Here is a 17629-nt window from a genome sequence, read left to right as displayed (position 1 = left end):
AATATTTTTCTGTTAAATCTGTGTAATATAATTGAATTTAAAATAAAAAAAACAATAAAATTGATTTATATCAAGCTGGGTTTTTTTAAACCGAATTTATATTTTCAAAACACGACATTTTCTTACTACGTCAATTATTCAGACAAGAAGGTTCTACCTCCGGAATATTTTACCAAGGAAGGCGCCTCCATCATTGCTATATGAAAATGCAGAGAGCCACATTTTCTTGGAAAAAAAGCAGCTGTAGTTTTCCATTGCTTTCAGCTGCGCAGTACTCAGATGACTGAGTGATGTTAATATGGCCGTTGTTCTGACTCACGCCCCTAAAGTCGTCCTGACTCACGCCCCTAACAACTACTGAAAGAGCTGCTGCCCTCTTTCAGGAATCATTCCTTAGTCTGGCTCTCAACAGATACCTCTCCGATATAGTTGCACCTTCGGTCCAGCTACTCTGTATCACTGAGCACTCAGGCCCCCTCACCAACGGCAAGGTCTCATGATTCATAGAGGAGGTTAACCCTCCGTAAATTAACTGAATTAGACGATCTTTAATAGATAAAGGTCTTCAGAAGAAATTACTTACTTATAAGGAAAATAAATAAAAGACGCATATTCATTTATTTTCCTTATATTTAGAATTACATATAGGTATAACATCAAATATTTGTATATATGTAGTCAAAAGCGAAGAAGCAAGAAAATATTTTATAGGTTTTTATAATATTTTTTTTTGTAGGTTTTCCTGAATAATGATAAATTCGCTGTGATTCAAAACTTTTTGTTACATTTTTATCAAATATATCAAATTTTATAATAATGATAAAAATATTTTTATAAACTAGAAAAAATGACACATGTTTAAGGATTGCATCTATAAACCTAAAAATTGTGTAGGAGACCACCATTTTTCGTTGATTTTCGCTTACATTCGAAAAGTTTTGAAAAAGATATACAGCAGAAAAATAAAAAAAAATGATTAACGAATACGAGTAAAAAAACTGTTTACTTCGCCAATCGCAAAAAAATAACCGAATTCATATGTTTTTTCCTTTAATGGAAGTAGACCAACAAATTTAAATGTCTTTAAAAGAAGTTGAATGGAATTATAAAAACTAGGAATTTCTTTATTTCTACTCCTATTATGTCTATCGTTATTCATATTAGTTTATTTTTCATCCTAAAGTTAAAATATGTTTAAAAATTCCTTTCCAAAAATTTCAGCAGTTTTCTTTTTACATAATACTAATACTGTACCGTAATATGTTTCGATTTAATGATAAAATTTTAGTTCCCCAACGTCTATGCAATTATTGTAAAACCTCTCTGGTATCGATGATTACTGTTACAATAATAGTTCTATTTTATTCAAATTCTTTTCAAAATCATTAAGTTAAAAGCACTTATGAAAATTCGAATACTTATAATAACAAAGTATTTATCGTGGACATAGAGATATATTCAATTATAAAAGTATCTATACGAGTAGTAAACGATCAACTGATTAAATATATTGAAGCCTTTTTTGAAAATGATTATTCGTTTTTGACTACCTATATACAAATATTTGATGTTATAACTATATGTAATTCTAAATATAAGGAAAATAAATGAATATGCGTCTTTTATTTATTTTCCTTGTAAGTATGTAATTTCTTCTGAAAACTGCAGATTAACAAAATACGTAACATTGTAGAGATTATACCTAAGCTGTAATGAATAAACACATTAAAAAGTAATTTCTAACTTTCTTACATAAAATAGCCTTTTTTTCCTTTTTCAGAAATAAAATAAAATATGCAATTTAAGGATTAAATGAAATATTAAAACGCCAAACTTTGATATTTTAAGTTTTTAGCAGGATTTAGGAAAAAAAATTATTTTCTAGGGTAATTTCATACTTTCTAGACGCCTACAGTATTTTCGTAGAGTTTCACTGTTTTTTTTTAATCTTCTGGACCACCGTTAGGTATTGCTTCAGAGGATAAGATGAATGATATGTAGGGTGTGAAAATGCCATGCCTGACCGGGATTTGAACCCGGGACCTTCGGATGAAAGGCAGAGTCGCTACCCCTCGCGCCACGGAGGCCGGCAATTCTTCACTTATATGGTACCAGTGTTTTATCATTTTTTGTCAATTTGTGTGAAAGATATTCTAGGTTTAAATTCCTTCAGAATTTCCCTTGAGCGCTGGCTCATTCAGTATGAAAACGCTGAGTTCTTTTTTGATTCAGTTGTGACTAAAGTTTACAAGTTATCCTAGGGAAGCGTAAAGCTTATAAATACATTTTTCTTGCTTCTGGTCTTGTAATGATTCCTTTAACTATTAAAGGTCGTCTAATTCAGTTAATTTACGGAGGGTTAAAATTATTTGGTTTTGAAGTGTATTTGTTATTATTTGATAAAGTCTCACTGTACCCAGAACACACTAATTTTATATTTGTTATTTCTGTTATATACTGTGTCTATTGTCGGTTACAAGTTCTAAACAAGTTACTAAAGGAATTTGTAAAAAAGATTAAGAATGGATCTTTTAAAAATGACACCCCTACAAAATATATTGAAAAATTACGACTTCTACACAATGATTTACGCAGCATTAAACAATTTATACAGCCATTTTTTTTTTTTTTACCAAAATATTCTTTTTGTAATTTATTGTAGTTTTCTGTTATTTAATAATTGCATCAATCGACGTCGATCATATATCGAACACCGTGCATCGGTTTATTAGATCATCCTGGGTAGCATACTATGCAATATGCTATTTGTCTCTAATTTTTTTTGGCAGACCGACCTCCGAAACTGGTAATTTATTTTGTCTGCTTCAGAAAGAATTTTTTTTCTCCTGAAATAATCATTTCGTGATTTTTTTTAGTATAATCGATTTAATAATTTATTACTTATAAGTAAAATTTGTAATTTTAGTAGCTGTTGAACCCGGCTTAGGTAGAAAGGATTTTGATTTGTGTTTAAATATGTTTTCAAATGAAACATTAGATGTTTGTTAAATTTCTACACCGATTTTCAGGTCGACGTTTTACAGGCTTATTTGAGTACGTTCTATTTACTTTTGCGAGGATTTTGTTAAATCGTTTCTAGTCGTTATATCTCCTGCAAATACGTTCGCTGCGGACATTTTTGACGTACGGAGTTTAGCGTTCGAGGAAGATTTGCTTTTTCATTGGAAGCTCATAATGCATGATCTTTAATCTACTTTCTATTAAAAGGTAATCGGATTTTTGAAAAATGGAGAAACATAGCGACCTTCATTTGCAAAGGAATCAAAATGCAACGCAATCGATTCACGAGACCTATTAAAACTGTGACGTATTAAGACTTTCATTAAGAAATTGTTTCTTTTCATCTTCGTAGGAATGTCACACAAAGTACTTCCATAACAGGCCATAATTTTCTTACGTAGATTTTTTTTATGGCCAACCGATTATAAGAAACTCGAGTTTTGCGTCAATGAGTCGATCGGGATAGTTTTGCTTTTTTTGTACGTAATACCTTACGTATCTGTTAATCTGTGCAAGTTGATTTCCAGAAATATAGTTAGCGAGATAAAAACCGGAAAAATTTGGTCCTTAAACTATACTTTAAAAAACACGCTAAGACAAATAAAAGAAAAACACTTGACAAAAAATAACAAAGACAAATAATTTAAATTTTCAATGTTATAACTACAGATTTATTCCAAATTTCACTGAATCATCGCCAGTGTGACTGAATATGGATGTTATTAAATAGCTTTCAATAGTTCTTTTATCACCAACCAATGGCCCAGGGGTGGAAAAAAATCATACCTCCCTTAATAGGCACAGTATCGAATCGGTTTAAAGTGATCGTTAATCCTCTAAACATTACGTAAAATGTTTGTCTGAAACAGTTTTTGATATGACCAACCCTTATGGCAACGGATGACCAAAATGTTGCTGGAATTGTAGGAAATTGGGTTTGTCGTATGCTAAACATGTGAAACTTTTTTTCTCTTGCAACCATTGTCGTATTGATTAAATTTGAAGTTTTTCTTAATTTTAAGGTGGAAATCTTTTTTATACCCTACTAAGCACCGGTGAAATCTACCTCCGCCTTCCGGCTTGCCGAAAGGATGTTTTTCATCGAGGCAGGTTACCGTCAGAATAATGCATTTCCGCTCTAGAAAAATGTATGTGATGACAAATATTGGTTTCAATTTTTAATGATTTTTAATCTTCCTTGCATCAGAGTTATTTGTGTTATGATTTCTTTCGAGTTTTTTCACGTAGAATTAAAGTAAATACTAATGGAGGGCACATTGAGAGACATTTTGTGAAACATAAATAATTGCGATTTTACTTTATTCATGAGTTCATGCGAGTTAATTTTATTTTATTCATTCTTTTTTACTTCGATTTTTAATCCATTCATTCAATTTATATAAATCGGGAGAGAAAAGGTTATGGAGGTAGAAGAATTCCGTTATTTGGGAAGTAAAATTACTAAAGATGGACGAAGCAGAAGCGATATAAAAAGCCGAATAGCACATGCAAAACGACCTTTCAGTCAAGTTTATAATTTGATACATCAAAAATTACTTAAAACATCAGGAAAACATTTTTGAAAGTATAAGTTTAGAGTCTACCTTCAAACATTTCTTTATATGTTAGTGAAACTTGAACGATCGGAGTACCTGAAAAGGAAAGATTACAAGGTATAGAAATGCAGTATTATAGGAGAATGTTAAAAATCAGATGGGCGGATAAAGTGACAAATGAAGATGTGTTGCGGCACAATCGATGAAGAGAGAAGCATATGAAAAAATATAGCTAAAAGAAAAGCCAGATTGTAGGCCAAATCTTAAGGCATCATGGAATAGTAACTTTGATTTTGGATGGACAGGTAGATGGAAAAAAATGTGCAGACAATGTTTGGAATATGTAAAACAAATTGTTAGAGATGTAGGATGTAGGGTGTATACAGAAATGAAACGACTGGCACTAGATAGAGAATCTTGGAGAGCTGCATCAAACCAGTCAAATGACTGAAACAAAAAAAAACAATTTATATAATTAATTTAGAACTCGTAAAATTTTTACAGGGCCTAATACTATTTTACTATAAAAACATCTATATCTGTTTTTGGGTAATTTTAACCTGATAGTCGAATAATATTATAATACAGATTTTATGTCATCTGCATTCTATTTCTGTTTAAGGTACGAGAAATGATAAAAGATTTGCTGAAAGTGAACACAACATTTATGGATGAAGGATTACATAATGAGGTATTGTTATTATATGCACGTAATTATATTAAGTCTATTCCTAAGAAGGAGATTGTATCGGCATGTGAATGTGTATATATGATGTTGAGAATAATTAGACGATAATGTTTTTGCTATTTAATTTAAATGTTATCTAATGGCTTCTTTTTGTATTTTGTTACAGATATACTTATTGATAAGTCAACTGAATATTGTCTCATTTAATATTTGTGGTCGTTTTAGCTTTGTCATACGTAGTGGCACAATAATTAAGGTAATAGATTAATAATATATTTTAAAATATGTAATTAATCCATCAATAGATAAATCTACCAATTAAAAAAAAATATAAAAATCAGGCTTATTTAATTGTACTGTTTGTAATTCAGGTGTATATTTTTGTGATAATATATTATTTTCAAATAAAATAAACAAAAACAAGTAATATTAAATCAATTATGAGATTGGTAAAGAAATTTTAAAATTTCAAGGTGGGTTCACATAAATTTATTTATTTATGTTCAATGACAAAAAATATTTGCATTTTAGTTAAACAACGTTTAAGCCATTAATATGTTTGAAAATCGAAGGGAAAATGTGTAAATTGATTTGATATACAAAATGGCGCACGAAATGATCCAACATTTTTTTGGCAATGTTTAGATTAATAATTATTAATGAGTTTTATGTTGGCAAAAGTGACAGCAGTTCATGAATATTTGTTTCTTCTCTTTCCGAGTGCGCTGTTTGTGTGTCGTTCCAATAATGCTTGTTACATCGAGCAATTTGGATTTTCATTCACCTGCATAAAAATATGTTGTTGTGCGAGGTCTAGACCAATTACAATAATGATAAAATAATTTTACCATACTGTTCACTGAGCAAAAACCGCAATGTTTTAAAAAAATTTTACTCATATTTACTACTTTATGTTTGTTCAACTGTAAATGACTAAATGTATTAACCATTATTAATTCTTCACTATCAATAAAAATATGCAACTCTTTATAATTTGGAATTATTCAATATCAAATATTGAATATTCATTGAACTCAAACAATGAATCAGGTAAAAAATAGAACAGAATATAATATGTTAAACTCAGTCTTATACAATACATGATCAATTAACAGTACGTGAATCCCTTATATTGTCTCCCTCCACAGATAGACACTTTCAAAAATGTCTTTTAAATGTTCAAGTGATGAAATCTTTCTCTCTCTACATACAAATACTTTTTCTCCTGATAACAATCAATAAGATCTAAAACCAATTCATACAAACAACCATCATTAAAACAAACGAGATATAATATGACAATCAGCAATCGTCAATCATTTTGGTGATGATTTCCAGATATTAATGGATAGAGTAATTAAATGCATATGCCCCTATGATTTCTGTCTTTTGGTTTTTGATGTTAGGACGTTTTAATCAAGGAGAATTTTATGTGCTACAATTTAAAGCATAATGGTACACATTTTATTTAAGACAACCATTAATTTTGTTTAATAAATTAATATGTGAAAATATAAACTAAAAAATTGTTAATTTCTTGGGAAATTCCAACACATTTATCAACATTCAAAATCTTGGGAGTGGTTATAGTTAAATCTATGAAGTATCATCTGGGACATGATAAACATTAGAAAGTGTGAAAGTGTGATGAAAGTCGAGTAGAAGCATGTCTTAATTTTCGTCCTTTATGTTGTTCCTTATCCTGTTATTCTGTATACCTAATATTTAATCCACTTAAGAAACACTTAAAGGATATAGTCCAAATCATTTATTCATCATTATTTCTCCAAAGCCCTAATAAGGCTTACAGTGGTGCATATAAAAGCTTTGGTGTTGATATTTTGTGGATTACTTGTATTAGCTGTAACAACATACAAAGTTAAAAATTCAGTATTCTCATCAACCTGATATTTTAATACTAATAAAAAATGTTAAAATATTTCTTGTACAGTTTGAAAGGATTCATCTGAATCAGACAAACTTTGTGTGGCTACATTGTGCACAACTAAAACAAAATACAAAATAAGTTAATAAAATTGTGTCCATACCCACCTAAATGTTGATTAACATACAGAATTTGTATTTATTCAGTAGTTTTTATTTATTTATTTATTCAGTATTTTTGGGATTAATGTAATTTACAATTAATGTTCACTTTATGTTACAGATGGTTTCCCATTTTTAAGGTTAAGTGTAACACTTTTTGAGAAATAAAACTGATTTTGATGAGCAGTGTGTTTTGTCCACAAGATAAATGCACTCTAGCAGGAAGGTTACGAATTGCTGGGAGCATGCAATTAAAATATTTAAGAGCTAATGCACTATAAGCATTAAAACTAGACATGTAAACTTAGACATTGAAGAATAGTCATGCGACTAAAGTGAAAGATAAAATGAATATTCAATTAAATATTAAAGGCACATTTTAAGAGGAAGAACAGTTTATTTTTACTTTACCATTCATGATTAAATGTATACAGTACACTGTATATGAGAGAACTCCTATGGTCAACAGATTTCACATAGTCTCACAAGTTATTGAAACCCTTAAAAGGTAAGGTACTAACTGTAATTTTTTTTTAAACAGCTCCAGTTTTCTGTGACAAGAGGAAATCCTTATTTCACATCAGAAATGCTTGGTATTCGGCATACGAGATATAATACAATCACTAGCCTTCAGGCTGAACTGGCACTACAATTTGGCAGAAGACTGCTAGGCTGGTGAAGCCTGAACTTCATAAAAATTAAAAACTGGTGCAGGTGCAGATGCTTTTATTACATTCTATAACAAGATTACTCTGCAGTACAGTTTAGTAAAGATACCTTGCAAAACAGTTTGAAAGTGATACTCCAATCAGAGTATGGTGCGCTACTTAATGAAGGTACGCTATTAAAATGTAGTCTAAGGCAATAACTAGCTATCATTTAGAACAACAAAAAAATTTGTTTTTAGAAACCTGTATGCTTAATATTTTATTCAGTAGCCTAAATGAATATTAGGACCAAACTTCTATAATTATCTTTAATATTGATGATAATAAATACTTCATAATGCCAACATCTAAAATAGATATTTATTTACACTGTAACGTTAATACTAACAAAAAGTACACTTATAGAAATATTACTGCACGGCGATTTGCTTTAATAAATCTATGTAAGTATTAGAATTATTTGTTTAACATGGTTACATAAATTTATTACAACATAAGTATTTATTTTCCCTTACGTTTATTATATATAATTATGCTCTTTGATTTTATTTTGACTATATCAATAAATAAATGTAACATTACATGTTTTTGTTAATAAAATAATCTGTCTACATACATAACAAACAATTGTACACAATCAACAATATTTGATAACATACTATTCAATTTTTAGTTGTTCTAAACCAATATCGTAAATTTCTGCTGTATTACTAAACATCTGTATACATTTTGCTTTTACACATTAGTTTTCCTTACAAAAACATTTTGTTTTTTGTTTCATGTATTAATTACATTTATTAGTTTCAATAATGAAGGATTACAGAATAAATTAAAATTCAGTTTATATAATACAATAGACCTAATAGTCTAATGTTATATGTTAAAAATTTTTTTTTTTTATACCTTCTGTAGATGACATGGTGGAAATTTTAAAACCTCACTATTACTGAAATAATTATTGGGACAGCCTGAAACTAAACATTACATATTTTAATATAAGTTATCTGCATAGTTCATGATTTCTTTTATGTAGAACAGTTAATAAGTACAAAAAAAGCTTCCAAGTTTTCTGTCTGTAGACAATAAATAATTTTCTATTAAAATTAATTCATAGAAAAACTAATTTAAAACAGAATGGGCATTGATTTGGAATATGCATAAAGTTATAACCTCACATTCAGGCTTTTCAGAAATCAGACTACTTTCCACCATTTTTATTTACACATACATTTCATAAAAAAGGATAGTTAAACTAAAAATCTCAAAGAGATTATAAAAATAAGTTTGATTCAATTTATCAATATTATACAATTAAACAAAATGAAATAAAAAAATATCTAAAAAAAATTATATTACATAAATATAATAAATAATACTATTACATAAATTTAACATCACATAAACATATGATATGTGTTTTTACATATGTTTTAGGAGAATGCTTCTGATAAGAATATTACAGTCCTTAATTCTGGTTTGCTGTTTGTATTATATTGTTTGTTATTTACTTACAAGTTTAACCAAAATTGACTTTTTATTAATGGTATAATCCGAAAAGCCATTTCAAAATAATTCAAATGAAAAGAGTAGAAAAAAGCACTTATATTAATTTTTCAAATGAGTAGAATAGAAAAGTTTCTTTCTTCAAGTTAGATCGGCAAAAATGAATTCAGACAAAAATTTACATTAGGTCACCTTACATCAGTTTTCTTTACAGTATGAATGAAAAGTTACCTTTCTTTACACACAAAATGCATGGAAGATGCGTCTTCAAAGTAGAACTATGAGTAAAAAATTTCTGATAAATACTACATATAGGTTTTTTTCACACGTATGAACAGACAGATGTATAACTTACACAGCAAGGAAGTATAAAATTCAAAGAATAACTTACAGCAAACGATTTTTGACAAATATTACATTCACTTTGAAGAATTTCTTTTCACCAGTGAGAATGGGGATATGCATCTTTAAAGTTGATCTCTGATTAAAAGATTTATGACAAAAATTACATGTGAACTTTGATCACCAGTATTAATGAGCAGATATTACTCTTTCATTTCATTTAAAAGACTTTTCACAATAATTAAAATGAATTTTTTTTCACCAGTTTGAATAGAGATATGAGTTTTTAAATTAGATCTTGACTAAAAGATTTCTGACAGATATTGCATGTGAATTTTTTCACCATCATGAATGTTTTTTTTTTTTAAATTATCTGTCTGACTAAATGATTTCTGACAGATATTTACATGAGATTTTTTTTTTCACCAGTATGAATGGAAATATGTCTTTGTAAATTAGATCTCTGATTAAAAGATCTCTGACAGAAATTGCATGTGAATTCTTTTTCGCCAGTATGAATCGAGATATGCGACTGTAAACTTGATCTCCGATTAAAAGATTTCAGACAGATATTGCATGTGAATTTCTTTTCACCAGTGTGAATGAAGATATGTGATTTTAAACCTGTTCTCTGATTAAAAGATTTCTGACAGATATTGCATGTGAATTTCTTTTCACCATTATGAATGGAGATATGTGATTTTAAAGTTGATCTCTGATTAAAAGATTTCTGACAAATATTACATGTGAATTTCTTTTCTCCAGTATGAATAGAGATATGTGATTTTAAATTAGATCTCTGACTAAAAGATTTTTGGCAGATATTGCACGTGAATTTTTTTTCACCAGTATGAACAGAAATATGTGATTTTAAATTACAGCTTTGACTAAAAGATTTCTGACAGAAATTGCATGTGAATTTTTTTTCACCAGTATGAATGGAGATGTGTGATTTTAAATTACATTTATGACTAAAAGACTTCTGACATATTTCACACATGAATTTCTTCTTATTATCATGAATTAATTTGTTCTTTAAACAATCATGATTTTTGTAATCTACATTACTTAAAAATGAATTTAAGCACACATCACAGTGTTTTCCTTTTTTTTCTCTAAACTGAGATGGTTCTTCATCAAAAACTGATCCTTTACCATGATCCTGCAAACAGATTAATACAACATGTTTATCCAGTAAAAAATGAAATATAAACTTTAGGTTACTTGAATCTAGTATATCTGATTGTTTTTAACTCCTATATATGAAACCCAAATTGTGATACTTGACATTAAAATCTGAAGACTTATTTCTCAATATATTACTATTTTAAAAATTTAATAAAAGATAAGTTAAATATTTGCATTTTTCTAAGCTTGTTTAATAAAACACACTATTAATAAATGATATTATTCTCTTAATATGTGGTGGGTAATTAATTCTCCATTATAGTTACAAAATTCATTTTTAATTTATCTTCCTTCTCAAAATGATCAAAAGAAAGCTATTTAATTGAAATATAATATAACATTTGGGTGAAAAAAATATGTCTCAATGTTGCAATATGTTTTTTAGATAAATCATGGATAAATTGTATACTTTGTATTCCGTACACAGAAAGATTTATTTAACAGATGATTATAATGTAAAAACATTTGTGAGTATATTATAAAACTTTTAATTATAAAATAAATGAAAATATAAACATTAAAAAAACTTACACGAGCGCTTATTATCTGCTGTTTATGAACAGGGGACACTAGGATCACTCAGTAGTATATGATGACACAAATGGATACACCCCTTTGTGCTTGCTGCAACTGTCAACTAACAGTGCACCATATCTTTCTGGATTATATCTGTTATGTGGCATTATGTTGCAAATTTAACCTAGGGGCTAATATACGAACAATTTTAAGGGATAATGAAATGTTGTTTTCTATGTTTTACGATTTCTTAGGGCCATCCGTTCATATTCAAATATTTAAATTACTGTGCTTAAAACTATTTATGCTATTTGCCACAAAGCAAATGGTAACTTTATTTTCATAATTTTTCATTTTACAATATATTTTATATGTTTTTAAAGATTGCTTTATTTTTAATTAATTTAACATTTGTTTTTAATTGAGAATTTTAACATTTAGTTTTGTAAAACAAATACATCATGACCGGGTGATGATAATGCATACACATTTTTCGCCCTCTCAACAAAAAAAAATTAACATTCTAAACTACAACCAATTCAAAAATTTGTTCAAACAAGTTGTTTCAGCAAATGGCAAAAATACAGTGCAACTAATATTGTATTGCACAGTTTATATAATTCTTCACTAGTAATTTTTAAATTGCTTTTCAAATAAAGTTTATAATTTTAAAGGTTTTTTTTTTATTGATATTGTTAAATGAGATATACTTTTCTCTCTCTAATAACAAGTCTACACTCAGTTTTTGATAAATAAATTTTGTTTCATGAGAAAAATTGCCATGCCAGACTGCATTCAAACCCAGAACTTTCCAGTGAAAGTAGGGATATTACTACTTTACCATGCAGAGTTAAATATATGTATACAGACACATGCGCACAAGCACAAAAGGTATCATTATGTGCATAAACTACATTAATTATAATTTCCATTATTATAATGTGCTAGGAATATACTCGTAAATATAAAATCAACTACAAACAGAGAATGATAAAAATAAATTATTCTATCAGATAAGTAAAACAATGCATATATTTACAATGGTATACAATATAAAATTAGAAGAAAATTATTTACAGAAAAATGAAAAATTTTAATAATATTATCGATCATTATTATTATTAATAATAATTGATTAAGTTTGTTCAGTTTTAAATATAATAAACAAGTAATTGATGTGCTAACTTTACTTACTTTTTCTGTTGTAATATTTGGATAATTAGAGAAAAATAACATTTTAAGAGGGCTAACAGAGGATTCAGTATTTTAATATAATGTTGTTACAATATTACATTAATAATGGTCTTTTATTTATGTTCTATAAATATGTTACTAATTAAAACAATTCTGTAACCACAATTAAAGAGTTGTCTTATTTATGCTAGGAAATAATGAAAAGTTGAAACAAAAAATTGAATTTCATATGTAAAATAGATACAAAATGAGTATAATATTTACTGTGGTATATTTCTGTAATATCTGTAATACAGAATTACAGGTAAGCATAATGACAAATTCTTTTAAGAAAATAACTACATTACAGTTTGTATGCTGAAACAAAGATAGAAAAGAAATCTCATCAAGTTCACTATTGAACATTATTACCCGAAAAGTGAAGGTCCAGAGGGCACAGCCTCCATGGACACCCACTGTATTTTTTATACTCATGGTTGTGTGAATAACACTAATAAATGACAAAACCTGAAAAGCTCTCTTTCCTCCAATGTTTTCCTTGTTCTTGACAACCTCCTGCTGTAAACAAACATATCCTTCTTGGTTCTCCTTCCCATTACCTTGTAATACCTTATCAGGAAGGGATCAAGGTAGAGAGCTGAAAATCAGATTTGTTGTAAAATGCATAGTCTATTATTTTTATGTCAAAAAACAAAATCAAAAATGGTATTAAGTTGTCATCCAAGAGTAAAACTTCACACCCCAAGTGGGTCTATGGCCTTAATATATGCCTTACTTCCCCGGGATAACATGAATGCATCCTGAAAATTTTGAAGCAATTGGTCGGTTGGTTCTCACATGGATGCTGTTGCAATCAAACAGAACCACCACAAGCTTTTGCATTTATATATTAGATACGCAAATTTTATTTCAAATACAGTAATTTTATATTTACATTTTTTTACTAGTTTTTTATTTTGCTGGGATGAAAAACTAAGATTCCTTGTTAACACCTGGAAGCAACACTTCTAAAATAAAGAAACATGGTCAGTATCACTAATGCTAAATATAATGGAAATATAAACTAACAGTAACATAAAAATAAAATTAACAAATGCTAAATATAATGGAAATATAAACTAACAGTAACATAAAAATAAAATTAACAATCAAAATTCACAATAACAACACAGGAAAAACAATATTAAAAAAATAAAATTGTAACATTATAAAACTCTAAAAACATATTACATAATTATTAAGCATTTGAGTACAGATGTATGGTCTTAAGAAACAACAAAATATTCAGTAACATAGTTTTGTTTCCTAAAATACTTTTGACGTTAGCCCCTAATTTACATTTCCAATGCAATACTGCATTAAAGACACAGCTCACAAGAAGGTATTGTTAGATTGTAGTCACAGAGAACACAAACGGGTGCATTGATCTAATTCATGAGGTGTCCATGAATAGTGTACTCTATTCACAATTGGTAAATAATAACCTTTTCTTGATGGTTATCCCTGCATGAAGAGTTTCACGGTCACACACTGCTCTTAACTGTATGAAGTTTATTGTTGATGGTACCAATCATTCACTTTGCCACTCATTACGAACCACACTCTTCAAAACAGAAAAAAATTGTCCAAACTAATGCAATTTGTGAAAGGAGGCTGTAAACAAGCCTCTTTTACCGCATGATCTGCATGCTCATTGCCTGAAATTCCAATATGGCTGGGGATCCAAAAGAAGCTCAAACTTGAGTTATACTGAGTCATTTCAGAAATAATAGACTGTTTTTCACAGAACATAAGGTGTCTGGAGTAAACCACATTTGTGAATTTTTACACTACTGACAAAGACTAAAGCAATGGCTTCGAGAGAAGACAGTCAAGGTTGTAATAACATTGAGTGAAGGTTATTGTACATTTAGAGATAAGAAAAGGTAATGAGCTCTGGTTCCTAGCAGAGCAGCAGATCTTTGCCACTCCTGAATATCGATTAACATTAGTCGTTGGTCAAACCACAATCTTAAAAATCTAACCCACATGCACGGTTTAATTGGTACACCATATGAGGTCTGTAAGAAAAGTAATGAGACTAGTTTTCTTTGGCAGCAAAAGTGGCAACACTGTAAAGTTACTAGTAAACATATGGTTATATGGACACCTAATGTATATTCGGTATTAATATTTTTGGTCTATTGTTGCCACGTGAGACTAAACAAACTTTTTGTAAAACAAGTTTTTGTTTTGCGTTACAAAAATGAGTGATCTGATTATGAAAAATGTTATGCAATCAAGTTCTGTGTTAAACTGTGTGGGAATGCTACTGAAACTTTTTCAAGATTGAAAAGGTCATATGGAGATAATGCTCTGTCATGAGCCAAAGTTTTTAGGTGGTTTAAAGCATTTTCTGATGGCCAGGAATCATTTACAGACAATCCACGCTCTGAAAGACCGTTAACGTCAAAAAGTGATGACAACGTTGAATGAATCAGAAACTTGATACGGTACAACCAGCAATTAACTGTCAGAATGACTGCAGAACAATTTAATTTGAATCATACCACAGTCCATGAAATTTTGACAAACGAATTGAACATTAAAAAAGTTTGTGTAAAATTGGTCCCAAAAAACCTCACTGCTGAACAGAAAAACAACAGGGTGGAAGTAAGCCGCGATCTTCTAGGGTGAATTGTAACTGATCCTCATTTTCTAAAAATATATTACTACTGTTGATGAATCTTGGATATTTGAGTATTACCCAGAAACAAAACACCAGAGTGAGGATTAGCACACTTCAAAACTCACCACGTCCCAAAAAAACAAAAATGTGCAAATCAAAAATTCAAACCATGCTAATTTGTTTCTTTGATAGTAACAGCATTGTTCATAAGGAGTTTTTGCCAACAGAACAGACTGTAAATCAATATGTTTAATGAGAAATTCTTGAAAGACTGAGGAAAATAGTTGCCCGCATGAGACCAGCCATCAAAGGCAAGTGGTGCTTCATCATGACAATGCACCTTGTCACACTGTACTCTCAATTAGAGAGTTTTGGCAAAGTAAAACATTCCTGTAGTTCTTCAACCACCTTATTCACCTGGATTGAGTCCCTGCGACGTTTTCATGTTCCCAACTTTAAAAAAAACACCTCAAAGGACACCATTTTGGAACAGCAGAAAACATTTAAAAAAATGTATCCAACCATCAGAAGAGAACTCCGGTTTCTGAGTTCTAACACTGCTATGACAAGTTGAAAACCGTTTGAAGCATTGCATGGCTTCCCAAGGGAACTATTTCGAAGGTGATAAAGAGAGTCCATGTAAAATTGGATTGTAAAAAAAGTTATATAATAATAAAAAAATAAATCTTACCATTTCTTCAAGTTTTATATCAAACTTTTCTAATTTAACTGAAGGAATGTCCAAATTACTAAAAGCCAATGAAATATCACTGCTCTCTATATGAAGTGGATCTTCTGTTTTTGGCAAATAAGTGTGTGCTTCAGCAACATCCTTTAACATAAATAAAAGTATTTTGTTTTCATTAAGTTATACAAATGTGTTTCAATTTATTAGTTTATCAGGAATTATATTTTACAACCTACCATGGCTGATACCACTTTTTAATGTGTAAAAATAGATAAAAGCAAATACAGTTGAACAAAGAAATGTAAAGATGAAAAATATTCTTCTTATACACTTTTATATGATAATAAGATATGCTAAAAACATATGAAACAAACATGTATTAGGATACATGAGAAAAATACAATAACACAGATACATAAAAAAAAAACTTTTAATAATGTTTCTCTAAGTGTGGTACCATTTCTTGAATTGATTTTTTCATACATTACAGATCTGTAAATACAATTTTTCTACCCCCTTAGTTTTATACGCTTCAAAAAAAATTAAGGAAAAATCTGTAAAATGTATAATTTTGCACGGCCATACCTGAATTAGTATGATTTCACTGATGCTTTTTTTTTATAAATAGCCTCAGGCACACCCCGAATTAATGTCCAACAGTAATCAGCTAGCATGTTAGTATTCCATTTCCCTTTATAGCGGATTTCCATCACTGAAATGTCTGTGGAAATGTTCACCGTGTTCGTCACTTATGACTCCAAGGTTATCCGGCATAAAAATCCGGATGTGAGCGAAGGAAATATATTTTCATAGACATGTTATATTCCATAGCTCTGATGAAGTAAGAAGTTGATTAACAATATCGTAATAATTGTTGGATTTTTGTTTGCCAAGAGAAAGTTTTGCAAACATCTTTAAATGAAGCCCAAGCTGCACTTTCTACATTATTTAACATTGAGTTAAATACATCATCTTTGACCAACTCTTATTTGAGGACCAACAAATATTCCTTCTTTAATTTTTCCTCCACTTATATTCGGAAATTTCTGCCTGATGTTGACTATCCTTTTTCATTGCTTTTATAAAATTTTTCATTAGTCCTACCTTGATAAGGTGAGGGGATAAAAATATTTTTTAGTGTTCAACTACAGGCTCATGAATAATATTTTTCCCATTTGGAGTTAAATTGTCTGTTTCTTCCACTGTTTGGTAACACAATGTTTATCCCTAGCTCAGCTGTCCCATTCACAAAGAAAATACATGTACTTAGTACAGCCTAACTGTATGACTAGAAAAATAACTATAATTTTCAAATCACTATATATGTTCCAGCTATGATTTTTTATGATTTATTTTTTCAAGAACGTCTTTCATCACATCGTATGTCTCTTTCAAATTAATACCATAAGCGACAGGTATTGAACAATATTTGTTACAGTTGTGTAGTAGTATCACTTTTAAACTATACTTGGATGAATCTATGAGAAGGTGCCAGTCGTCAGGTTTATGAACTTGTTCTAAGTGCAACATAAGCTCTTCAATATTTGTGCA

The 17629-nt window shown here is 29.4% G+C and overlaps 1 protein-coding gene across 4 annotated transcripts in view; it reads right to left on the bottom strand.

The window, feature by feature from the left end:
* Positions 1-8349: 8349 nt before the first annotated feature.
* LOC142319647 (uncharacterized) overlaps positions 8350-17629 on the bottom strand; it is a 45770-nt gene continuing 36490 nt past the window's right edge. For all 4 annotated transcript variants that reach the window (XM_075357176.1, XM_075357187.1, XM_075357195.1 and 1 more), the window contains 2 exons: positions 16082-16222; positions 8350-10986 (listed from right to left, as the gene is read on the bottom strand). In XM_075357176.1, coding sequence (XP_075213291.1) covers positions 10228-10986; positions 16082-16222 — 900 coding nt within the window. In that variant the 3' untranslated portion in view covers positions 8350-10227. The remainder of the gene's footprint in view (positions 10987-16081; positions 16223-17629) is intronic.

Source organism: Lycorma delicatula, chromosome 1 (assembly GCF_047948215.1).
Source record: "Lycorma delicatula isolate Av1 chromosome 1, ASM4794821v1, whole genome shotgun sequence".
Classification (NCBI taxonomy): domain Eukaryota; kingdom Metazoa; phylum Arthropoda; class Insecta; order Hemiptera; family Fulgoridae; genus Lycorma; species Lycorma delicatula.
Note: the sequence above shows the minus strand (reverse complement) of the source record. Positions and strands in the feature narration are given on the sequence as shown.